This window comes from Ranitomeya variabilis, chromosome 6 (assembly GCF_051348905.1).
Source record: "Ranitomeya variabilis isolate aRanVar5 chromosome 6, aRanVar5.hap1, whole genome shotgun sequence".
In the NCBI taxonomy this organism is placed as follows: domain Eukaryota; kingdom Metazoa; phylum Chordata; class Amphibia; order Anura; family Dendrobatidae; genus Ranitomeya; species Ranitomeya variabilis.
This window is the reverse complement of record NC_135237.1, coordinates 132,063,815-132,091,376: the sequence shown is the minus strand read 5'-3', so window position 1 is coordinate 132,091,376 and position 27,562 is coordinate 132,063,815. Positions and strand designations below refer to the sequence as shown.

The 27,562-nt window shown below is 42.4% G+C and overlaps 1 protein-coding gene across 1 annotated transcript in view; it reads left to right on the top strand.

Moving 5' to 3' along the window:
• The first annotated feature begins 534 nt into the window (after positions 1–534).
• LOC143783230 (uncharacterized) overlaps positions 535–27,562 on the top strand; it is a 49,343-nt gene continuing 22,315 nt past the window's right edge. The window contains exons 1-4 of the mRNA XM_077271648.1: positions 535–711; positions 4,084–4,146; positions 7,072–7,122; positions 21,556–21,591. Of these exons, the coding sequence (XP_077127763.1) occupies positions 535–711; positions 4,084–4,146; positions 7,072–7,122; positions 21,556–21,591 (327 nt within the window). The remainder of the gene's footprint in view (positions 712–4,083; positions 4,147–7,071; positions 7,123–21,555; positions 21,592–27,562) is intronic.

Below are 27,562 nucleotides of genomic sequence, written 5' to 3'. Positions count from 1 at the left end.
GAGCCTCCACCCTCACCCTGTCTCCTGTTTCAACCCTAGGCTGAAACCACCACCCACTACCCAGTGAAGAGACCACACACCAATACCCACAGTTAGCACAGACAAGGATAACGGAAAAATATGCAACACGCCGCAGTCACTCAGGAATACACTATAAGTGCACAGGGCAAAATAAATACAAATATAGGAAGGAGAAAATAAGACAAAGGGAAATACACCACCAGCAACGATACTCCAACTCCTAGCTCACCACTCCAGACCGAGATAACCAAGCACAAGACAGAAGCTATAATCGGCGACGCCCAATGTTCAGAAGAACTATTTAAAGGCAGAGGGCGTGGCCCAGCTTCCAATCCCAGCACCAGCTAAATTAACCCTGGACCAGCTAGATAAAATCTAGCCGACGCCACTGAACACATAGTGGACAAAAGCGGAATTACTGATGTCTGTCGAACGCCCTGGTATGAACAGCGTCCGACATGACACTTAACCTCAATACCAAGTTCTACTGCATACCACTGTACGGCCACCACCATGTCCAGTCCTGCCGCACCCCACTACACCGCCACCATCATGCCGGGTGCTGCTGCAATCCACTCCACCACCACCACCATGCCGAGTCCTGTTCCTGCATGGCTGACCACTGCCACCATCAGTAGGCCACCTGAAGTACCTGCACATCTGCCCACCATCACCAGTAGACCACCTGAAGTACCTGCACAGTTGTCCACCACCACTAGGCCACCAGAAGAACCTGCATGGCTGTCCACCGCGACCACCAGGCGAAACAAAAAAAGGAGGATGTCACAGAAAACTGAACAGAAAGTAAAAAGGACTAAAGGCAGCAGAAATGTTGTACTACCTCCACCCTCAGCTCCTAATATGTCTGTGTTGTCAAGTTTTTCTCTCCCTTCCAATGTGTCTCTTCCGTCCTATGCTTCCACTCCTAATGTGTCTACTTCCATCCTTGACCTCCCAGACTCCACAAGTTTAGTTACTACTTCCCCTGGAACCCCATTCATCGTCCACCCATAGCCAATCCTCCTAGCTCCATACCTCCCAGGTCCATAACATTTCCCCCTCATCGGTTCGTAAAAGTTATTTTTTTTTAAAATAAATTTGTGTTATATATATTTTTTTTAAATAAATTTGTGTTGTTTTCCCCAATCACTGCTTGATCTGTGGCTCTTTCATAGACTGCAGCACACACCGTGCGCCATCAACACACATGTCGCAGTCTACACACACTGTGTTTTTACCACCTCATAGCTCCCTGACACACAATCTACTGCTCCTCTTTTTTATTTGCTTTACACAGCAGCTTTGCTTCTTGTGTGTGTAATGGAGCTATGAGATGGCAAAAACACAAAGAGGACTGAAAATCCTCCAAAAATATACAGTATATATTAATACAGCAAAAAAGGTCAGGGGTCAACAATGCTCACCTGCCCAGGTGTCAGCACTAGTGCACTCAGGAATCGGATGCAATGTTTTCTGCATCCTGAGTGCACTAGTTCTGACACACGGTGAGTAAAGATATGAGGTGGATTAGCTCCATTATCTCTTCAGTCTGCAGTAATATGTAGAAATAGAGAAATGCAGACTGAAAAGACGATGGAGCTAATCCAATGTCACCTACCATAGCACTAACCTCAGAGAGAAGAGGTGTAGTGAAAACCTTGGGTTACATAACCCAGTTTGGTTATAATCCAATCCCTATATCATGCAATATCCATGATACAGCGAGTGAACTATATAAAATCTGTAGTTGTGAACCGGTGATCACCTTATTAACTGAGATGTACGGAAATCGTAGATACTCCAGCTCCAGTAAGATGATAAAAAAAAATTATTTCTTTATTATCTTGTAATTCACTTGTTTCCACGTTTCACTTGTAAGGATTGTCCTTTTAAAACTACATGTTGGACGAATAAAGAAATACATTTTTTTTATCATCTTACTGGAGCTGGAGTATCTACGATTTCCGTACATCTCAGCTGTTTGGCGTCTAAAGTCAGGACGAATCTCCGCGCTCCATTTCTGATGGTCTGGTTGGTGAGCTGGCTATGGCTTTTGCCGATTTTCTTTTTACTATCACCTTATTAAACTTTAAAAATTATTATTCTAATATAAAGGACTCAACTGGAGTATGTTTTCAGGAGGTTTCCACATATCTCAAAGGCCTCATTCCCAACCACGACAAATGGCATTGGCGGGCCTTGAGTGTTGGGAAGAGGTTGTGGCAGGAGGAAATTAAAATGATTCCCATACAACTGTTGGCCCATGTCCGAGTTTTTAAATGTCTGGGAGTCATTACCACGGCCAAAAGATCCAATGTCCACGGCGAAAAATCTACAGTCCGCAGCTGCAATCACCATGAGCACTATGGAAAAATATTTTTTTATAATTAAAGTACTCGGATCCAGTTCCAGCCAGTTTGGTAATCCTGAGATGTTTTCCATGCACTGTTCCCAAACACTTGGGGAAATCACAAACTTAAAAAAAATTGATCTGCAGTTTGCTGCCAGATTTCCGTGGTGGGTAGGGGATAAATTCTGCACGGAGAACATCCCACAAAGCCCGGCAGGTGTCTGCGATAATCCCAGAGGGTGTGGAAATTCCTATCCGGAACTGGAAATGGAGCGATGATAGGCTCTCTCCGATAGCCAGGAATCTGCCAAAAAGAGAAAGAAAAAAATAAATAAGAACAATAATTTTTACGACTTATGGTTTTGCAAAAAAAGAGAAAGAAAGAAAAAAAAAGAGAAAGAACATGGCTTTATAACAATAATATTTAGGACAGTATTTAAGCAAAACAAAAAAAGGGGAAAATATTAAGCACATTGCAGAACAATGATAATTATGACAGGCGTTAATGTTTAAATATTACATACCTTAGTGTCACCAGCAGACATTCCTCAGCAGGAATCGCTCTACGGAGCTGGGTGTCCTGCCTCCTGATGGCTCCTTGTACACGGTCCAGCAATTCCATAAAACTGTCTTGAGACATCCTCGTGTACTCAAAATATTTCTGTGGGTTTTCACGGAGCTCACTGAATAAGGAGTGGTAGGCTCCACGGCTGTGTCGGAGTTCAAGAATCGAGTGCTGCCAAAAGCACATCGTCTTCTCTGTTTTTCTCTTTTCCGTTCTTGCTCACAAGCAAATGCAAAGCAAAGAAACAAGTTGACATCCAAATCCAGGTTCCGATAGAAACTCTCCATGCGAAGATCCATCTTGACACAGGATACTGTAGCAAAATGTGAGGATTTTATCTGTACAAGGGTTTTTATAGAGAAATCCCATGAGCCACACCCATTTGGCGTGGCTTGTTTCAAGGAAATTCTTCTTGAAACAATTTTTCCTATCAAACGCATGCGCAAAAAAACCCGCAAACACATGCAAAAACGCATGCAAACGCTGCATGTTTTTTATCCGTCATGCGTAAGTTGCTGCGGAAAAAAACGCAGAGTTATGCGTTTGCATGCGTTTTGCAATGCGGTTGCGAACGAGACGCTGCTGACTCAACTGCAAATGTGAACCTAGCCTTAAATGGGTTACCTAGTTCCTTTATAATGATTAGACAAAAATTATCAGGATTAGGGCAAGTTCTCATCTGCGTATAAATCGGAGGACTGCAATCCGACAAAAATCCGATTGCACTCTGACTGTTATTTAACTCCTTCCCGACATGTGTGGTCCATGTACTGCTCCACGTGAGCTGCGTTCCTGCAAACAGCAGCACAGATATGGCGAAACAATTGCGTAGCCTCACGCTGAGCACCGCGGCAATCGGGTGCATGTGTCAGCTCTGTGTGAGAGCTGACACCCCGCTGTGATGCCCACAATCGGTGCTAGTACCGATCGAAAGCATTTAACCCATCTGATGCCACTGTCAGTAGTGACATAGATGAGCATCACGCAGGGAATGAGTTCCCTGTGTGATTCCATCAAGACAACGCGATGCAAAAAAATAGTTTTGGTAGTGAAATCTTACTTACTTTTTCAATTTAATGATCACGTAACAGATGACTTGATTGTGAATTTTATAATTGGTTAACCATGGCTTCTTTTATTTATGCAGGGAGAAAAGGGGTCAAAGGGATTACCAGGGTCATTAGGAGAGCAAGGAGCACCTGGGAATAGGGTAAGTGATATGTTTCCTAGACCAAGGCTAATAGGGGTTTATTGACATGTAAAAAAATATATTCCTTGGTGTGCAAACTCTACAAAGTATCGCACATTGCCAGATCAGATATATATTTTTTTGCCTCTAAGCAGCCTTTCTTAACATGATTAATCACAGTATACAATGCTGACCTCTGTTTAAAAGAACACACAAGTCTTTCAATTATCTGTAATTGAGACAGAGCGCTTTTTAATTATTTTGGCACTAATTCAATATGCGTCATGCTAAACGTCATGTTAAACTATTGCACATCCATTAGCGTATTTCTAATAGGCTATATCTCCGATTATATCTTGGATAGTAGTTGTTCTGGTCTCAGCCACATCTGACTTTTACAAATGGCTAAGCATCAAACAAAGATAAAATAATTCACAATTTCCACTTTGCTGGCTTAAACAACTTCAAGATGATATAATTTACTATGTATTTATTGTTATATAGATTTTTTCAGTTTCTTAACAACCAGACTGTTTTATCCTCTTATATCTTAACAGGAAATAAGTCATGTGGTTTCCGAGAATTGTAGACTCATTCATGCATTTGTTCATCTAATGTATGAGAGTGTGCACTTGTACAAGAGAGGTCGTAACATAATGTTTGAGTAGCGGCTGGGAAAGAAACAAAGCCTTTCTCCCATCCTTCAGTGCATAAGGGCTTAGGGGCAGATTAACTATTTGGCCATGAGCTTGGGGCCTATTACCAATTGCCCTTAGTCCAGGGATGGTCAATTAATTTCCCTGGGTCTACACATGGCTCCCATTTGCCTGATGTGCCCTCAGTGGAAGTCAAGTTGATATGGTGCACATCCCCAATCTAGGACATAATTAGACATGAGTGTCCCTGTGTACTGAGTGCTTTGCCGGCTCTTAAAGGTTATTCGCATAACCGTAAAGCCGGCATATTTTGTGCTAAGGCCACAAGTAATAACTGCTGGTCCCTTAAACCTCCAATTGAAACATTGAATGTAAAATATGATGTTATGAATAAGCCCTTTTTGTTTTATATATACAGTATATACTGAAGAAGAGAAGGAGAGAGAGAGAAAGAAAGAGAAAAAGTGACAGAAGAGAAAGAGAGTGAAAGAGAGAGAAAGAGGCAGAAAGAGAAAAAAAATGAATTGTAGAGAGAAGGTGAAATGTCCTCAACTACTGCAGTGTAAAATACTTAGGCTATGTTCACACGTTGCTTTTTTTATGCCAAGTTTAAGCTGCTTACAAAAAACACTTTTTGCTGCATTTTTGCTTAGTTTTTGGGGCATTTTCTACAATGTTTTTGTCCGGCTACATTTATCTCTCATCCATGCTGATAAGGATTTTTGTCACGCGCTATAGTGCAATATGGAGCCATTCTTGTAACTTTGTAAACAAATGCAGGAATAAACAAATTTCTAATGTTCTTGCAAATGCCAGCTCTTTATCTTCATCCTTTCTTATGTACTGCCAGCTAGAAGGAGTGGCACCTATTCATTCAATGGTGGAGAGATCGCAATGTCTACAGTCAGTCCAGAAACTTTTTCTTTTTAATATGGTCTATTTTATTAAATACGAAGTAGTGTGGAGAAACATTAGTGCAATCATTAACTGACAGGTGCATTTTTCTTCATAGGTCTACCCATTGGTGGATGTGACCTCTGTAGAGAGTGGTGGCGGTGGGGAGCTTTCTAGTGGGCGGTTAGAGGACATATCAAGCTTTGCATTGAGTTTGCAGTTGGAGATTCTGTAGAGTAGTGTGGTTCCTTGCGCACGCTCCTCCTCAAGATTGAGCAAGTTGGAAAAGACAGCAGATTGGTGGGTATTTTAGGTGTAATAAGAAATGACTGTGATCATCTAAATTCCTCCACTTTTAATGAATTAGATGGGTGGGCATAGCAGTGTCGTATCCTGCCCTGGCTCCTCCCCAGCTCTGCCCACTTTGGTGGAGCTACTGAAACTGGCGGAAAAATATAAAAAGTTGTAAACATTTTTGGCAACTTGCATTGTGCAAAAAATTTACGACTCTACAAAGTGATTCGTGCTAGTTTTATATTAGGTATAAACACTTTAATTAATTGAATTGAGGCCAAATTGTTGGGTCACCAAAATAAATAACGCAAATGATAACTGCTCCTCAAATACACAAAAAGTGTACTATTGCTTCAGCAGTGATGAGGGGCCTAGGAATTTTATGGGTTGGGTCACACTTACACCTTCCTTGCTATAGCTAAATTAGCCTACAGAGTTTTGAGACATGTAGTTCACCATTGAGCCACATAGGGAGTACAAACTGTATGTGAGAATACAGAATGAAGATGCACTGATTACCCAGCAGGAGCTGCAGAGGGGTGGCAAATCTCAAAGAAAGGATACAAAAGTCACCTAAAAAAATGCTTTATCAGAATCTAGATTTCATTGCTTTTTCAGGACTTCAACATACGTTATCCATCACAATGACAACAAAGCTCTATTAACTAAATACTAACACTCTGTTAGTAATAGACTGCAGAATTTCTAGTCTTAGAAATGCGGGAAATAAGCCACTGGTATGTGATGGGGAGCAGATGTATGACTAATGTATACGTTTTTCATCAATGGATAAATATTAAGGGGTAACATCATTTAAGCAGGGTGGGATATGTCATAAATACCAGGAGTCCCACCTCAGGAACTCAAACCTAAGTCTAGAAAGGTAGTCACCCAACTCACCCCATCTAATGCTGCTGGGAAAGGGTCTTTCTCCATTCACTTTTATGAGAGATCTCAGTGAGCTGGGCATAATGTTATCAATAAACCATTCTGCAACATTAGAGACAAAAAGTCATTTGTACCAGGATCTGGCATGTTTTTTGTTTCCTAAAAAAAAAAAGACCACATTATGTAATGAGATATAACATTTTCTTGTTAACAGGGTGAAGAAGGCGAACCTGGTCAAGGAATATCTGGATCAAATGGATTTCATGTAAGATAATTAAAGTGTTTGTATGGGATTAGGAAAAAAAAGGCGAAGCAGCAGTGCCATATTTACACGTATATTATTTACACCCTCATTTAAGTGAATGAGACCGAGCTTTAATGGCAGATGCTGCCCATAGACAGAAGACTGCTGTTTTGTGGACAACCCACTGAAATAACAATTATTTGTAGTGTATTTACTTGTGTATTAGTCATAAAAAAGCAACCTAATAGATTCAATGTTACATGTTTTCCTTAAATCTTTGCTATTTCTATGCTTAGGTGTCCAGTGGGTGGTCCTGGCTAGTGATCAATAGCCAGCCTTATATGACTGTATACATAGATAGATTTCAATCACTGAGTAGGACCGCCCATTGGACTCCTAATCATAGAAAAAGCAGAGATTTAAAGTTACCCTCTGCCACAGAAATGTAACTATACATTCGTCATGCATAGTCACCCTACCTGGTGCCCTCAGTATGCCTCCCATAGTCTCCTCACATGCTTTCCAGGCCTTCTATATCGGGTCATTCCATATCAAGTGATCCAAATATGAATATTTTTTTTAACTGACGTCTTTAGATTTTTTTTATTTTTTGTTTTTTTGAAGTACAACTTTAGTTAATTACAAATTAAAAGTTTAGAATTTTTTCCTTCATCAGTTAATTTTTTACAGATTTTTAAAGTTTTAAAAAAGCGCAGATTTTGGCCTGGTATGGCTTTACATTTTTTATCATATCTCGGGCTAGAATTAAGACAAAGAGGTGGGAGAGGCATCATTTTTCTCAGAACGGTACCGGCTTTCATTTGATATGTCACAAGACTATGTTTCTTTATATTTTGTTTTGGTGAAATCAAATTAAACATTTTGATGCGCAATTCTGAAAAAAACGTATGTTTTAAAATTGTGAAAACATGCATGTGTGTTACTTGTGTCCTTATTTATATTTGTACAGGGATTCAACTTGGGATCTATCACATTTGTATTTTTTTTTAAGCCTTGAATCATCTGAATTTATGTTTGTGTGAGTTTCTTCCCTTTTTCTTTTCAAATTACAACTTATTGCATTCAACATTTATATGTAACAATAAAGAAACACAAAAAACAACTACCAAAGTGCCAGAATAAATACATCTTAATAATCATAACACAACTTGCTCAGCATTTTCAACCTGAATGCATTGAACAAGCCAAAAGAAAGAACGTGATCATATCCTCAAGTGTGGTTTTCTAAATACAGTCTCGGCCTATTTATATGTTAAAAACAAGATTAAAAGAACCAATATTTCTACCACCTATTTATACATGGAACAATTTTTTTTCTACTATATCACTAAACATGTCATTTATGATTCTGAAGTGTTTAAGAAGAATAGTCCAGTAGTTAAATCCTCGTACTATAAAATATGAACTAATCAAACAATTAATAGTAGGTTTTTACACTGGCCTTCTATCATCAATGTGTCCCTTCTAGAGGATGAAATGTCATCTTGCCCATAAGCGCTCACTAGCAATGGCTGTTTCCTTCTGTGTGAGTATGTGCCTCTGTCATGGTGCTCGGCTTCACCTGAATTAATACCTGATTTGTGTAACTTTTACAATGTCTGGTTTTCTTGGATACACAAAGGACGATGCTGGACCAGAAGGTGCAGAAAAGTCACTTCTACGTCTTCATTTTCACAATCTTTGGAGAGTCCAGTAGCCGCCAGCACCGATCATATTCACAGGTCACATAGCCAGTTGTGCCATCCATTGCCGATCTTGTGCCGCCTTTTACCACGTCATGGACGTCACTGTCTTTATTTCCACTACATGGGATGACAGTCCGGTATTGCTGAGTCTCTGTGATGGGTTCTGCTTCCTGTAACCGATGTTTTCACAAACTCTCCTCCTCTTCGTAGTCCTGGTTTGTACAATACATGAACTGGATGGTAAGAATATTTTTCTCCCTCCATTTGAGGAGTTGCCTGGGTGATAAGATTTGGTGTGAATATGGCCTCTGGAGGCCCGAGCTGCCGGCCTGTCATCTGCTCTGCAGTCACCGTCTACCCCTGCTCATTCTCAGGTTGGGCCCTAACAAAGCTTCTCCTCTGTCCTCTCCTGCTTCTAAGCTGTAACATAATAAAATAATACAGTAATATCTAGCAATCATGGATTATTTGGTAAATATGGACCCCACACTGTTAGACCACAGGCTGAACAGATCTGAGATCAAGATTTTTGAACTGACACTGTAATAGTTTTATTTTTTAAAATATGATCCCATCACGATCCCAGCTTGTATTTTGGTGCAGAAGTGGCTAGGAGCATAACAGGCACATGTGCAGTTTTTGAAATTTTTAAATTAAATATTTTTTTCGGAAATGCGTTTTAAAGTTTTGTGCTTGCGTTCGCATAGGTAAAATATTATTAAAGATACTCTTGTGACATATCTGGTGAAAGCCTGTACAGTTCTGAGTAGAATGGTGTTTATTTTGTTTCTCTATCTCTTTTCTAGCCTGAGTTATGGGGAGAAATGTAAAGGCAGGCAACACCGAAATTCGCACTTTTTCCAAACTTTGAAAATCAATTAACCCCTTCCCGACCCATGACGCCACGTAGGCGTCATGAAAACCCGTGCCAATCCGACCCATGACGCCTATGTGGCGTCATGGAATGATCGCGTCCCTGCAGATCGGGTGAAGGGGTTAACTCCTATTTTACCCGATCTGCAGGGAGAGGGGGAGTGGTACTTCAGCCCAGGGGGGGTGGCTTCACCCCCCCGTGGCTACGATCGCTCTGATTGGCTGTTGAAAGTGAAACTGCCAATCAGAGCGATTTGTAATATTTCACCTAAAAAAATGGTGAAATATTACAATCCAGCCATGGCCGATGCTGCAATATCATCGGCCATGGCTGGAAATACTGAAGTACCCCCCCCCACGCCCACCGATCGCCCCCCCCGTCCTCTGTTATGGGGTCCGGTCCCCTCCGTCCGCCTGCCGGCTCCCCCGTCCTCCTGTCCGCTCCCTCCTTGCCCAGACCCACCCCCCCTGTGCTCCGTTCCCCCCCCCCGTGCTCCGATCCACCCCCCCACCACCCCTTCATACTTACCGATCCTCCCGGTGTCCGTCCGTCTCCTCGCTGGGCGCCGCCATGTTGGAAAATGGCGGGCGCATGCTCAGTGCGCCCGCCGAATCTGCCAGTCGGCAGATTCCTTACAGGTACATTTTGATCGCTGTGGTAGGTTCTATCACAGCGATCAAAATAAAAAAATAATAAATAACCCCCCCCCCCTTTATCACCCCCATAGGGACAATAATAAAATAAAGAATTTTTTTTTTTTTTTTTTTTCCTCTAGGGTTAGGATTAGAACTAGGGTTAGAACTAGGGGTAGGGTTAGGGGTAGGGTTAGGGTTACGGGTAGGGTAATTAGGGGTAGGGTTATGGCATGTGCACACAGAGCGGATCGGCCGTGGATCCGCAGCGGATCGGCCGCGGATCCGCAGCGGATCGGCAGCGGATCGGACGCGGATCGGACGCGGATCCGCAGCGGATCGGCCGCGGATCCGCAGCGGATCGGCCGCGGATCCGCAGCGGATTGGCAGCGGATCCGCAGCGGATTGGCAGCGGATCCGCAGCGGATGGGCCGCGGATCGGCAGCGGATCCGCAGCGGATTGGCAGCGGATCCGCAGCGGATCGGCCGCGGATCCGCAGCGGATCGGCAGCGGATTGGCAGCGGATCCGCAGCGGATCGGCCGCGGATCCGCAGCGGATCGGCAGCGGATTGGCAGCGGATCCGCAGCGGATCGGCCGCGGATCCGCAGCGGATCGGCAGCGGATCCGCAGCGGATCCGCAGCGGATTGGCAGCGGATCCGCAGCGGATGGGCCGCGGATCGGCAGCGGATCCGCAGCAGATTGGCAGCGGATCCGCAGCGGATTCGCAGCGGATCCGCAGCGGATTGGCCGCGGATCCGCAGCGGATTGGCCGCGGATCCGCAGCGGATTGGCCGCGGATCCGCAGCGGATTGGCCGCTGCGAATTCGAAGCAGTTTTCCATCAGGTTTACAGTACCATGTACACCTAAGGAAAACCAAATCCGCTGTGCCCATGGTGCGGAAAATTCCGTGCAGAAACGCTGCGTTGTATTTTCCGCAGCATGTCAATTCTTTGTGCGGATTCCGCAACGTTTTACATCTGTTCCTCAATAGGAATCCGCAGGTGAAATCCGCACAAAAAAACACTGGAAATCTGCTGTAAATCCGCAGGTAAAACGCAGTGCCTTTTACCTGCAGATTTTTCAAAAATCGTGCGGAAAAATCTCACACGAATTCGCAACGTGGGCACATAGCCTTAGGGTTAGGGTTGGAATTAGAGTTAGGGTTGGAATTAGGGCTAGGGTTTGAAATAGGGTTAAGATTAGGCTTGTGGTTAGGGTTACGGATAGGGTTAGGGGTGTGTTGGGGTTACAGTTGTGGTTAGGGTTGGGATTAGGGCTACGGTTGGGATTAGGGTTAGGATTAGGGTTGGAATTAGGGTTACGGGTGTGTTGCGGTTAGGGTTGTGGTTAGGGGTGTGTTGGGGTTAGGTTTGTGATTAGGGTTATGGCTACAGTTGGGATTAGGATTAGAGGTGTGTTGGGGTTAGTGTTGAAGTTAGAATTGAGGGGTTTCCACTGTTTAGGCACATCAGGGGTCTCCAAACGCAACATGGCGCCACCATTGATTCCAGCCAATCTTGCATTCAAAAAGTCAAATGGTGCTCCCTCCCTTCCAAGCCCCGACGTGCGCCCAAACAGTGGTTTACCCCCACATTTGGGGTACCAGCGTACTCAGGACAAACTGGGCAACAACTGTTGGGGTCCAATTTCTCCTGTTACCCTTGCAAAAATAAAAAATTACTTGCTAAAACATAATTTTTGAGGAAAGAACAATTATTTTTTATTTTCACGGCTCTGCGTTATAAACTTCTGTGAAGCACTTGGGGGTTGAAAGTGCTCACCACACATCTAGATAAGTTCCTTCGGGGGTCTAGTTTCCAAAATGGGGTCACTTGTGGGGTGTTTCTACTGTTTAGGCACATCAGGGGCTCTGCAAATGCAATGTGACGCCCGCAGACCATTCCATCAAAGTCTGCATTTCAAATGTCACTACTTCCCTTCCGAGCCCTGACGTGCGCCCAAACAGTGGTTTACCCCCACATATGGGGTATCAGCATACTCACAACAAACTGGGCAACAAATATTGGGGTCCAAATTCTCCTGTTACCCTTGTGAAAATAAAAAATTGCTTGCTAAAACATCTTTTTTGAGGAAAGAAAAATGATTTTTTATTTTCACGGCTCTGCGTTGTAAACTTCTGTGAAGCACTTGGGGGTTGAACGTGCTCACCACACATCTAGATAAGTTCCTTCGGGGGTCTAGTTTCCAAAATGGGGTCACTTGTGGGGTGTTTCTACTGTTTAGGCACATCAGGGGCTCTGCAAATGCAATGTGACGCCCGCAGACCATTCCATCAAAGTCTGCATTTCAAATGTCACTACTTCCCTTCCGAGCCCTGACGTGCGCCCAAACAGTGGTTTACCCCCACATATGGGGTATCAGCATACTCACAACAAACTGGGCAACAAATATTGGGGTCCAAATTCTCCTGTTACCCTTGTGAAAATAAAAAATTGCTTGCTAAAACATCTTTTTTGAGGAAAGAAAAATGATTTTTTATTTTCACGGCTCTGCGTTGTAAACTTCTGTGAAGCACTTGGGGGTTGAACGTGCTCACCACACATCTAGATAAGTTCCTTGGGGCGTCTAGTTTCCAAAATGGGGTCACTTGTGGGGGGTTTCTACTGTTTAGGCATATCAGGGGCTCTGCAAACGTAACATGATGCCCGCAGACCATTCCATCAAAGTCTGCATTCCAAAACGTCACTACTTCCCTTCCGAGCCCCGGCATGTGCCCAAACAGTGGTTTACCCCCACATATGGGGTATCAGCGTACTCAGGAGAAACTGGACAACAACTTTTGGGGTCCAATTTCTCCTGTTAGTCTTGCAAAAATAAAAAATTCTGGGCTAAAAAAATATTTTTGAGGAAAGGAAACACATTTATTATTTTCACGGCTCTGCGTTATAAACTTCTGTGAAGCATTTGGGGGTTCAAAGTGCTCACCACACATCTAGATAAGTTCCCTTGGGGTCTAGTTTCCAAAATGGAGTCACTTGTGGGGAGTTCCTACTGTTTAGGCACATCAGGGGCTCTGCAAACGCAACCTGATGCCCGCAGAGCATTCCATCAAAGTCTGCATTTCAAAACGTCACTACTTCCCTTCCGAACCCCGACGTGTGCCAAAACAGTGGTTTACCCCCACATATGGGGTATCAGCGTACTCAGGAGAAACTGGTCAACAACTTTTGGGGTCCAATTTCTCCTGTTACTCTTGCAAAAATAAAAAAATTCTGGGCTAAAAAATATTTTTGAGGAAAGGAAACACATTTTTTATTTTCACGGCTCTGCGTTATAAACTTCTGTGAAGCACTTGGGGGTTCAAAGTGCTCACCACACATCTAGATTAGTTCCTTGGGAGGTCTAGTTTCCAAAATGGGGTCACTTGTGCGGGAGCTCCAATGTTTAGGCACACAGGGGCTCTCCAAACGCGACATGGTGTCCGCTAATGATTGGAGCTAATTTTCCATTCAAAAAGCCAAATGGCGTGCCTTCCCTTCCGAGCCCTGCCGTGCGCCCAAACAGTGGTTTACCCCCACATATGGGGTATCACCGTACTCAGGACAAACTGGACAACAAAATTTGGGGTCCAATTTCTCCTATTACCCTTGGGAAAATAAAAAATTCTGGGCTAAAAATCATTTTTGAGGAAAGAAAAATTATTTTTTTATTTTCACGGCTCTGCGTTATAAACTTCTGTGAAGCACCTGGGGGTTCTAAGTGCTCACTATGCATCTAGATAAGTTCCTTGGGGGGTCTAGTTTCCAAAATGGGGTCACTTGTAGGGGAGCTCCAATGTTTAGGCACACAGGGGCTCTCCAAACGCGACATGGTGTCCGCTAACGATTGGAGCTAATTTTCCATTCAAAAAGTCAAATGGCACGCCTCCCCTTCCGAGCCTTGCCATGCACCCAAACAGTGGTTTACCCCCACATATGAGGTATCGGCATACTCAGGAGAAATTGCCCAACAAATTTTAGGATCCATTTTATCCTGTTGCCCATGTGAAAATGAAAGAATTGAGGCTAAAAGAAATTTTGTGTGAAAAAAAAGTACTTTTTCATTTTTGCGGATCAATTTGTGAAGCACCTGGGGGTTTAAAGTGCTCACTATGCCTCTAGATGAGTTCCTTGGGGGGTCTAGTTTCCAAAATGGGGTCACTTGTGGAGGAGCTCCAATGTTTAGGCACACAGGGGCTTTCCAAACGCGACATGGTGTCCGCTAACGATGGAGATAATTTTTCATTCAAAAAGTCAAATGGCGCTCCTTCCCTTCCGAGCCTTACCATGTGCCCAAACAGTGGTTTACCCCCACATGTGAGGTATTTGTGTACTCAGGAGAAATTGCCCAACAAAATTTAGGATCCATTTTATCCTGTTGCCCATGTGAAAATGAAAAAATTGAGGCTAAAATAATTTTTTTGTGAAAAAAAAGTACTTTTTCATTTTTACGGATCAATTTGTGAAGCACCTGGGGGTTTAAAGTGCTCACTATGCTTCTAGATAAGTTCCTTGGGGGGTCTAGTTTCCAAAATGGGGTCACTTGTGGGGGAGCTCCAATGTTTAGGCACACGGGGGCTCTCCAAACATGACATGGTGTCCGCTAAAGATTGGAGCCAATTTTTCATTCAAAAAGTCAAATGGCGCTCCTTCCCTTCCAAGCCCTGCCGTGCGCCCAAACAGTGGTTTACCCCCACATATGAGGTATCAGCGTACTCAGGACAAATTGGACAACAACGTTCGTGGTCCAGTTTCTCCTTTTACCGCTGGGAAAATAAAAAAATTGTTGCTAAAAGATCATTTTTGTGACTAAAAAGTTAAATGTTCATTTTTTACTTCCATGTTGCTTCTGCTGCTGTGAAACACCTGAAGGGTTAATAAACTTCTTGAATGTGGTTTTGAGCACCTTGAGGGGTGCAGTTTTTAGAATGGTGTCACTTTTGGGTATTTTCAGCCATATAGAACCCTCAAAATGACTTCAAATGTGAGGTGGTCCCTAAAAAAAATGGTTTTGTAAATTTTGTTGTAAAAATGAGAAATCACTGGTCAAATTTTAACCCTTATAACTTCCTAGCAAAAAAAAAAATTGTTTCCAAAATTGTGCTGATGTAAAGTAGACATGTGGGAAACGTTATTTATTAACTATTTTGTGTCACATAACTCTCTGGTTTAACAGAATAAAAATTCAAAATGTGAAAATTGCGAAATTTTCAAATTTTTTGCCAAATTTCCGTTTTTTTCACAAATAAACTCAGAAATTATCGACCTAAATTTACCACTAACATGAAGCCCAATATGTCACGAAAAAACAATCTCAGAATCGCTAGGATCCGTTGAAGCGTTCCTGAGTTATTACCTCATAAAGGGACACTGGTCAGAATTTCAAAAAACGGCAAGGTCATTAAGGCCAAAATAGGCTGGGTCATGAAGGGGTTAAAAAAAAAAAAAAAAATCTAGAATTTTTTTTTCTTCACATTTTGCATTCTCTGACACACTATTACCAAATAACAAAATCTCAAAAGAATTAAAAATATAGTGGTAAAAATCATTGGTTCACTTGACATGGAATGACCCTATCCAAGATGGCCTCTGCAGTAATATAACGAGCAGTGGAAAGTTTGAACCACAACGTCAGAGCATAGGAAAGGCAGGGAAGTGGGATTAAAGGGAACCTGTCACCCCGTTTTTTCAGTACGAGGTAAAAATACCGTTAAATAGGGCCTGAGCTGTGCTTTACAATAGTGCATTTTGTGTACCCTGATTCCCCACCTATGCCGCCGAAATACCTTACCAAAGTCGCGGTTTTCGCCTGTCAGTCAAGGTGGTCTGGTCAAATGGGCATGGTGAAATCGCTGTTTCTCCCCCAGATCTTGCTTATCTTTCCGTTGGTGGCGTAGTGGTGTGCGCATGCCCAACAGCCGAATCCACTGCGCAGCTGAAGAAAAAGAGCGCGATCTGCGCTATTCCCCTGGTTATCGTGGGGGCGGCCATCTTGCTGAGGCCGCGCGTGCGCAGATGGAGTGCTCTGCTGCCCGGGGCTTCAGGAAAATGGCCACGGGATGCCGCGCGTGCGCAGATGGAGATCGCGGTGGCCATTTTCCTGAAGCCGAGATGCGAACTCGGTTAAACTCCACCTGGTATATAACCTGCAGAACGCATTGCATGTTCAGTGTAACCAGTTCTCTTATTACCCCATGCTAATATTGGACATACTGGCATCTTACTCCATACCCAACAATTAGATGCAGGCTGTGAGCCCCTCAGTGCTATTAACCACTTAGACTCCGCTTTCAATCTCTGACAGTAGCATTTAAAGCACGTGGTCTCGGAGACTCCATTCAACATGTCCATCTGCCCCACCTGCAACAACTGGAGCTAGGCTTCAAAGGAAACAATGATTTTCTATATATTCTGAAATACTATGGTATTAACATATACAATGTTATTTCTCCATAAGCCTCTGTTTGTAAATGATCTAAGACATAATTCAGTGTCTAATCTAAACAATGAAGGGCTAAACGTGTCTTAATCGCATAATCTGCATTTAAACACAATTAAAACATATAGACAATAAAGTCACATATAAAAGGACTTAAAACACAGCTAGCTTGTCAATCCAATTCATAATAGTAGGGTAATAAACATAAATCTCTGTGTAAAAGTAATTCCAGCTTATAAGTAACCTTAACTATCCAGTCACATAATATGCAGTCTCAAAAGGCACCCAGAAAGATGATAGCAATAGAAAACAAGTAACTTCTCACTTTATGTGCTCATTGGCATAGGTGTCATTTAAAACAACAAGTCATCAGCCAAAAAAACAAGACCTCTTACAGTTATGTTGATGGAAAAATCAAATAGTTATGGCTCTTGAAAGGAGATGAAAAATGAAAGCGCAGAAATTGAAAATGTCCGCTCTGAAACAACATGATAGTCCACAGTTCTTATCAAGCATTGGCAAGGCTCTAATGAAGTAGGCACAGATGCGTAAGCTGTTGTCATTATTTTCAGCACCCTCTTTGATGTCCAATAGTTTTTATGCTGAAGGGATATCGAGGTATTAGTTCATATCAGGCAACCATACTGAATATTGCCTGTATGTCAGATGGACAGTCAGCTATCACAATACGGTACTTCAACTCCAAAGAGCAAGGCATAGATGCAGAATATAGAAGGGGTTAACCAGCCTTTAAAAAGTCTTTGTAAGGCCTTCTTTACACATCCTGTTTCCAGTACATGTGACACCTGTTTTTGTCACAGATACCACCTGTATCCATAATAACCTATGCTGCTATGCACATGTCCACTTTTTTCTGGCAGCATGGATCACAAGGGCTAATATAAGTCTATAGGTCAGTGAAAAATACATATAGCACACAGTCAGTGGTCCTAACACTTGCTAGTTTTAGGTCCCCAGTACCTGCCAGTCACTTTACCTGCTCTGTACCTTTCTGCCCGTACTTGTCTTGTGTCCCAGTATTCCAGCCGTGCCTGCCAGTAGCTGCCTGCCTGTATATCAGTCATGCCTGTGAGCAGGTTACTGCTTGTATATCAGCTGTGTCAGCCAAAATAAAAAAGTTGTGGCTCTGGAAAGAAGTGGAGCAAAAAATGAAAACGCAAAAATGGAAAATCCCAAGGTCTTGAAGGGGTTAAGGTTAATTTGAGGCTTGTGCACTGATGTTTTATGCTCTGTCTGCTGTAGGGCAGAGCAAAATGCACCTGCAAAGCTACTGAGTAAGCACAATATTTTGCTTTGCTATGAGGATGATACTGTATGCTTTATCCACATCAAATAAAGCTGGAGTGTCATGATCCAGGCCAGGGTTTGTTTCTTGTTATTTTCTCCCTGGTATGGTCATGTGGGGGTTAACTTTTGCCTCGTTTTGGGTTCTGTGTGGCTATTTCAGTCTGCTGTGGCCTGCAGACCAATGTCAGTGAGAGTTCATGCTCCCAGGCTAGAGCAGCTGACCCCTTGATACCATGTTTTGTCCTCTGCCTGTGTACTCTGTTCCTGTGACTTCCCTTTCCTGCCTCCCTGCTTTGTCTTAGTGATCGCTCCCTGTACTTGGACCTCTTGGTATGTGACCTGGCTTGTCTTCTGATCTGTTTACTGTCTCTCTTCTCAGTTATATCTGCTCCCATTTGGCTCTGACTTCTGGCTTGTATTTGACCATGTGTATTGCTGTGACCTCTGGTACTTCTTGTCCTGATGGTTTCTGACTCGGCTCGTCTGACCACTCTTTCGCCACTTGGTGGCACTTGTGCTGCTGCTCAGTTGTGTTACGCTGTGTGTGCAACCTCTCTTCCCTCACCAGCATCCCCTGGTGGAGGTTATGCTATACTGCACTGCAGCAGCATTACACGTGGGACAGTTATTAGTAGCAGAGTGGAGGAACAGATGCCGCAGCGAAGACATCCATGAGAACAGACCATCCTCATTTACAGCACAGGAGCAATTAATGTTATTTTTGTAAGATTATACAAGGGGAATCCGGAGATGATAGACACATTGTGGAATGCAGCATAAGAGCAGATAAAATGGGTGGCATTTATTCAGAGTTTCAAAAGATGGTGACGGGGTCCCTTTAAAACCTAATATTGTGTTTTTCACATTTACTCCCCGTTCACACATTCTGTGAGTCTAATTTCATCATCCCAGCTCGCCAATCACTGATTTAGACCACCAGAGATTATATTAACCTCTTCACTGCCTTAGATCACCAAGGTTGTTACCCATCACTGCAGGGATGATTTAAGACTGACTGTTTTTAAGAAAGACACCTGCAAAAAATATATTTACTGTAACTTATTTGGACTCCTTTTCGCTGCTGACTATTTTCATTTTTTAGCTTTCAATTTTTTCCTCCTTTTCAGTCTTTTCTTTTCATTTCAGGATAATGAAGCAACATGAGGGCTTGTCTTTTACAAGGCGAGTTGTAGTTTTGAATGTGCCATTAATTTTTCTATGCAATATCCTAGAAAATATGAAAAATTCCAAATTCGGGAAATAATTGAAAAAAAAAATACAATTCCACAATTGCTTTTTGGATTTTGTTTTTACGCTATTCATCATGGGGTACATTTTCTGAAACCCAGATGTAAATTTTGATTTTTCAGTGTTGTGAGGGCCTGTTTTTTTTTTTTGCTTATATTTTGTTTTCATCTCTTTTTCACTGCATTTTTGCGGGGATGTGCCTCAACTAAAAATGGGCAAAAATTGCATTTCTAATTGTTTTTGCTTTACAGCATGAACCCAACTGGTTAAATCGTTTTATGTTTTGATAGACTGGACTTTTACAGATGCAAGGATACAAATGTGGGTTTTTTTTCATTTCAGAAAAAAAGGATGATAAAAATTTTAAGATTTTTTTTTTTTAAACTGCGATACCAATTTAAAAACAAAGCAACTTTATTATTCAGGTGGATTCCTTGTTGAAAAGCCAAAGAATAACTTTAAACTTCAGTTTTATATATTAAAGGCAAACTGTGAGTACATAATAGCTGTTCAAATCACGCAGAGCACGTTGTAGGGGACATAACACTAATAAGAAAATCAAATTTAGTATCCAAATCCATTGTTGCATTCCCAAAAATGTTCTTCATTACAACTTACAATGAGGTGCTCGGAGCACCCTTGGCATGGCTGAGCAGTTCAGTGCATCTTTCCAGCTAGCTGTTTTGCATTTATCTCCACCCCACTCTTCCTTGATTAACAGCTGTAGCCATTCAGGAGCTAAAAGAGGGCAGAGATAAATGGAAAGCAAGTAGGTGGAAAGGGTCACTGAACTTCTCTACCACGCTAAGGGTGAAATTGACATTCTGCGGTCTGGATAGACGCGCCCCAAGTCTGTCTCTGAGGGTGAGCCTCGGGTGTCTGTGAATGCATCCACTATGCTGTAACAGCAGGACACCGCGGGTTGGATACTGCGTCTACTGATCATGTGCACATACCCTTAGGATAAATGGCCAAATGTTTAAAAGTATGTTTGACATAAAACATTTTTTCAGCTGACACATTCCCTTTACATTAACTTCAAACTACCTTTTTAAAAGCATGAAATCTCTAAGGGTACCGTCACACAGTACCATTTTAATCGCTACGACGGCACGATCCGTGACGTCGCAGCGATCGTATGATTATCGCTCCAGCGTCGTAGACTGCGGTCACACGTTGCAATCACGGCGCTGGAGCGATGCCGAAGTCCCCGGTAACCAGGGTAAACATAGGGTAACTAAGCGCAGGGCCGCGCTTAGTAACCCGATGTTTACCCTGGTTACCAGCGTAAACGTAAAAAAAACAAACAGTACATACTTACATTCCGGTGTCTGTCCCCGGCGTTCTGCTTCTCTCCACTGTGTAAGCGCCATAGCCGGAAAGCACAGCGGTGACGTCAGACGTCACCGCTGTGCTCGCTTTCCGGCTGGCAGACGCTCACACAGTGCAGAGAAGCTGAGACGCCGGGGACAGACACCGGAATGTAAGTATGTACTGTTTGGTTTTTTTACTTTTACGCTGGTAACCACGGTAAACATCGGGTTACTAAGCGCGGCCCTGCGCTTAGTTACCCGATGTTTACCCTGGTTACAAGCGAACACATCGCTGGATCGCTGTCACACACAACGATCCAGCGATGTCAGCGGGTGATCAAGCGACGAAAGAAAGTTCCATATGATCTGCTACGACGTACGATTCTCAGCAGGATCCCTGATCGCTGCTGCGTGTCAGACACTGCGATATCGTAACGATATCGCTAGAACGTCACGAATCGTACCGTCGTAGCGATCAAAATGGTACTGTGTGACGGTACCCTAAGTGTTCCATGGCATAGAGCCTACTGTCGCCACATACATTGTTAGATATACCAGGTACTGCACACAATTCTTCACAACAGGATCTCAGCTTGCAGTAGTTGTTAGGAATTCGTATCCAATTGCAATCAGCAAATTATAATGATTTATTTTCTCTGCATTAATACTGATAAGAACTAGGGGGGCATATTAAGCTAAAGTGGTTATCTAATTTTAAAAAATTTAAAAGAGCATGAGCAGATGTGGAAATCTCCCTCCCTCGACTCAGTCATGTTCAGACACCAAATTCTTACATTTTGTTCACTCTATTTAATGCAATTTATGATAAGTAGGAATCCTCTTTAAGGGTGGCTTTTTCTGAGCACAATATGTTGTTTTGCTTGGCAAAAGAAGCCCAGTCTAAAGTTTTAATTTTAATATTTTCTTATAGGGTTTTCCTGGACTACGAGGTGCAGATGGTCCTAAGGTACATACTTTAATATGCTGGGTTTTTATGTATTTGTATTCAAGAAATCAATAACATAGAGACAATATGAAGAATACACTATTGAGAAAAAAGTAACAAACTGAAACATAATTAGCTGCCAGAATTCCCTTAATTTGATTCTTATCCCATACTTAACAGCATGTACAAATTCTATAAAACATTACCATCTTGTAGGTACTACACATAATCATGTGATGAAGACTGCTAAATGCTGAAACTAACTTTCATGATAGATTCTTTGATTGTGACCTCTTCATGCACCAATGCAGCAAAACCTAACCATAACATTTTTAACAACATGTTGTACAGTTGCCATTGTTTTTGTTTTCACCCAACATGCCGAGATCAAAAACCTTTACTTTTGCCTCATCTGTCTAGAATGCATCAATTCAGAATTTTTCCTATCAGACTCCATTTTAAAGATCTTTAAAATAAAAAAATAAAACAAAATCAATGAATAGGGTCCGATATATAGATATAGAACCAAAAGAAAACAAACCTCTAAAATATAGCTTTTATTAATAAATTCTAAATAAATCTTCACAATAGGAAAAAGATCTAGGGAAAAGAGCCTGATTCTTCTTTTCCATACCTGCCAGCGGAGGTTGGCACCCTAAGAGAAATTGCTGTGGTGCCTCCGCTCGTCGTCGGCTTGCCCTGTCTGACCCTGGTAGGGATCCCTTCCAAAAAATCCACCACCACCTGTTTAAAGTGCTTAAGTCCTATACCAGTATTTCCTGAAACCTGACACTATATGTAGCTGTGTGTGTGGGTTCATCAGGGGAAGAAAAAGTGAGGGGCTCAAAGCAGCTCCTGCCAAATAGAGCGCATGTGTCCGGTAGACTGTTGTCCATGCGTATGATTAACTCCTCACGGTATTGAGGAGGGGAGAAACGCGTCAGGTGGAATACTCTGCTTGAAAAAATAAGTGAAGTGAATATCACATATGAGGAATTTATTATAATGCTATATGTATTATATGTTTTTAATTTTGCTCTATGAAACCTGCCCTTACTATATATATATATATATATATATATATATATATATATATATATATACACTCACCGGCCACTTTATTAGGTACACCTGTCCAACTTCTTGTTAACACTTAATTTCTAATCAGCCAATCACATGGCGGCAACTCAGTGCATTTAGGCATGTAGACATGGTCAAGACAATCTCCTGCAGTTCAAACCGAGCATCAGTATGGGGAAGAAAGGTGATTTGAGTGCCTTTGAACGTGGCATGGTTGTTGGTGCCAGAAGGGCTGGTCTGAGTATTTCAGAAACTGCTGATCTACTGGGATTTTCACGCACAACCATCTCTAGGGTTTACAGAGAATGGTCCGAAAAAGAAAAAAAATCCAGTGAGCGGCAGTTCTGTGGGCGGAAATGCCTTGTTGATGCCAGAGGTCAGAGGAGAATGGGCAGACTGGTTCGAGCTGATAGAAAGGCAACAGTGACTCAAATCGCCACCCGTTACAACCAAGGTAGGCCTAAGAGCATCTCTGAACGCACAGTGCGTCGAACTTTGAGGCAGATGGGCTACAGCAGCAGAAGACCACACCGGGTACCACTCCTTTCAGCTAAGAACAGGAAACTGAGGCTAAAATTTGTACAAGCTCATCGAAATTGGACAGTAGAAGATTGGAAAAACGTTGCTTGGTCTGATGAGTCTCGATTTCTGCTGCGACATTCGGATGGTAGGGTCAGAATTTGGCGTAAACAACATGAAAGCATGGATCCATCCTGCCTTGTATGGAGCATCTTTGGGATGTGCAGCCGACAAATCTGCGGCAACTGTGTGATGCCATCATGTCAATATGGACCAAAATCTCTGAGGAATGCTTCCAGCACCTTGTTGAATCTATGCCACGAAGAATTGAGGCAGTTCTGAAGGCAAAAGGGGGTCCAACCCGTTACTAGCATGGTGTACCTAATAAAGTGGCCGGTGAGTGTATATATATATATATATATATATATATATATATATATATATATATATATATATATATATATAATCAGAGCAGTGTGAAGGGGTGTATGGCAATCCCACATATGCCCTAACTGCGATTCTGCTCACCACACATTTTTATTTTCTACTTGATGCGTACTATCATAATATGCTAGGGGTCTACAACCCCATATGTGCCATTTGCAAAACTGGTGGCATCTGTGAGTTGTCTGCACACAAGTGCCTATTGAAGAGAGGGTCACACATGTGAGAGTAAATCGAGTAAACTTACTACTGCTTGGTCACATTTGAGACTAATATTGATATTTGAATTATCTATCACATGTTTAATCACAGTTGTGTAAGCCTCAAAGAGAGATTCATCTGGAAGAAAATCAAGTGAGCATATATTTATCTATCTGTACGGGCACTCACACAGCTACATATAGGGTCAAGTTTCAGGAAATACTCATATAGTACTTAAGCACTTTTAATGGGTGTTGGTGGTGGCTTTTTTTTTAAGGGATCCCTATCAGGGTCAGTTAGGGCAAGATGACGATGAACGAGGGTGCCACAGCGATTTCCCTTGGGGTGCCAGCTTCCGCTGGCAGGTAGGGAAATGGAGAATCAGGCTCTTTTCCCTAGATCTTTTTCCTATTGTGAATATTTATTTATAATAAAAGCAGACATGTGTATCTGCTACCCCATTTTAAAGATCTTTACATAGCGGTTGACCGGGTGACACAATATGTAGGAAAAACTTTGAAAATGGTGATGTCACACATTTCATTAACAAAAGCCTGTCCAAGCTAAATATCTGAAGTTCAAATAAGAAAGGTACCTCCTGTGTGAGCCGTTCATTATGGTCTTGCTAAGCCAGTTTCTAATTGTGTTTTTTTTATTTACTTCACCTTTATGTTTATATTATGCTTAAAGAGAGTGTATCTGCTGATCTGTGCTGTCAGAACCACGGGCAGCATGAATCAGTGACCGGTTCTCTTATTGGAGCCATGTATGTTTCACTCTGAACTAATGCAGCATTTCAGAGAACACATACTGTAACTGGAAATGGTGGCTAGGCCTCACGCAACTCGGATTACTAGTCCAAGAGGCAGGTCTCTGAATGCTTATCCTCAACCCTCTCCCAAATGGCAGGTTTCTGTTGGCTTCTCCTTGACCCTCTCCCAAGAGGCAGGTTTCTGTCGGCTTCTCCCCAACCTGCTCCCCTTGACTGACAGGTCTCTCTTGATGTGTGTATATAAGGAAAGATCTGTCAGTCAATGGGAGCATGTGGGTAGAAGCCGTAGGGGACCTATGTCTTGGACTAGTAATCCTAGTCACATGGTCTCCCGCTGATATCAACATTTTCTCTGAAAATGATACAGCATTTCTAAATGCATTATACATGGCAGAATCTGTATCTGATTCATGCTGCCTGTGGTTTTGGGATGCAGGTTGCCTTTAAAGAAAAGACAAATGCAAATAGTCCAGAAAAAATTGGTAAAAACTTCTTCAATGCTATTTCAGCAGCATTTTTTAAAATTTAGAAAACATAATAAATATACAAAGTGTTGCAGAAATAAATAACTGCCTTTAAAGATTACCTTTTACAAAAAAAAAATTTTCATTTTGAACTGTGCATATCAATAAAAAGGGGCTGAAAAGCTAATTCAGACTTTTTTCTTTTTCCACTCTTTTCAGTTAAGGACTTTTGAAGTTAAGTAAAGCCCATGAGGAATGCACAGGCATTTTCAGGGTGACTTGATGTGTCTCACTTGATCTTAATAAGATCTTCTCACTCCCAGTGCTTCCTGTTATTAAAGCGTCAGGAGGAAATGAGAACTGCTGAGTGGGAGGGCAAGAGGAGTGAAGATCAGTTTGAGCATAGCGTTTGTCACAATGCTCTACAGATATCTGGAAATAAGACGATTGACCGTATGTCCAGACAACACATGTTGGAGGTACAAAAAGTGGTATGTGATATGGTATGATTTTCTCTGATCCAGAGCTCCTTCTGCTGCTCTCCTCCTCTCCCATAGCTGTAATGACAGGAAGTGATAGAAGAAGAGTTCTCAGCCTGGTCAAATGAGCCACATAAAGTCTCATCAAACCATGCCAAAAATGACTTATTTAACTTCTATTATTTTTTTTGCCCCTTTATGATGCCTTCTTCTTATGACTGGCATCGTATTAGAGGGAAAAAAATAGACGCACCAAAGAAGAAGAATCTACCCCCTTTTTGGTTGAAGAGGAAACAACTTACACATTGGGTGCCCTAACCTTCAAAAGCCAATATCTCCACAATTCAGTGAATTAAAAGTTTTAATCATAGAATCATAGAATGGTAGAGTTGGAAGGGACCACCTGGGTCATCGTGTCCAACCCCCGGCTCAAAGCAGGATTCACTAGATCATCCCAGACAGATGTCTGTCCAGCCACTGTTTGAAGATTTCCATGGAAGGAGAACTCATCACCTCTTGTGGCAGCCTGTTCCACTCATTGATCACCCTAAATGTCAAAAAGTTTTTATAATATCTAATCTGTGTCACGTCCCATTCAGTTTCATCCCATTGCGTCTAGTCTTTCCTTGTGCAAATGAGAATAAAGATGATCCTTCTACAATGTGACAGCCCATGAGATATTTGTAGACAGCTATTAAGTCTCCTCTCAGTCTTCTTTTTTGCAAGCCAAACATTACCAAATCCTGTAACCGTTCCTCATAGGACATGGTTTGCAGACCAGTCACTATTCTGGTCTCTCTTCCCTATACTTGCTCGAGTTTGTTGATGTATTTTTTAAAATGTGGTGCCCAAAATTGGACACAGTATTCCAGATGAGGTCTGACCAAAGAGGAGTTGAGGGCAATAATGACTTCACATGATCTAGACTGTATGCTTCTGTTAATACATCCCAGAAATGCATTTGAATTTTTTGCTGCTGCATCACACTGTTGACTTTATCAGCCCATCTCCCCCAATTTAGTGATATATAGAGTTTAAATAATAAAATACTGTCAATGGTGCTTCCTTAACCCTTTCACGACATGCGCCGTACATGTACTGCGCATGTCGGGTCCCCTGCTTTGATGTGCGCTCCGGCGGTGAGCGCACATCAAAGTCGCGACATGTCAGCTGTTTTGTACAGCTGACATGTGCGCGCAATAGCGGCGGGTGAAATCGCTATTCACCCGCCGCTATTAACCTGTTAAATGCCGCTGTCAAATGCAGACAGCGGCATTTAACTACCGCATCCGGCCGGGCGGCCGGAAATGACGTCATCGCCGAGCCCCGTCACATGATCGGGGGTCGGCGATGCATCAGGAAGGTAACCATAGAGGTCCTTGAGACCTCTATGGTTACTGATCGCCGGTGGCTGTGAGCGCCCCCCTGTGGTCGGCGCTCACAGCACACCTGCAATTCTCCTACATAACAGCGATCTGATGATCGCTGTTATGTAGCAGAGCCGATCGGGCTGTGCCTGCTTCTAGCCTCCCTTGGAGGCTATTGAAGTATGGCAAAAGTGAAAAAAAAAAGTTTTTAAAAATGTGAAAAAAATATTAAAAATATAAAAGTTTAAATCACCCCCCTTTCGCCCCATCCTAAATAAAACAATAAAAAAAAACAAAACCTACACATATTTGGTATCGCCGCGTTCAGAATCGCCCGATCTATCAAATAAAAAAAAGCATTAACCTGATCGCTAAACAGCGTAGCGAGAAAAAAATCCGAAACGCCAGAATTACGTTTTTTTGGTCGCCGCGACATTGCGTTAAAATGCAATAACGGGCGATCAAAAGAACGTATCTGCGCCGAAATGGTATCATTAAAAACATCAGCTCGGCACGCAAAAAATAAGCCCTCACCCGACCCCAGATCACGAAAATTGGAGACGCTACAGGTATCGGAAAATTGCACTTTTTTTTTTTTTTAAGCAAAGTTTGGAATTTTTTTTCACCACTTGGATAAAAAATAACCTAGACATGTTAGGTGTCTAT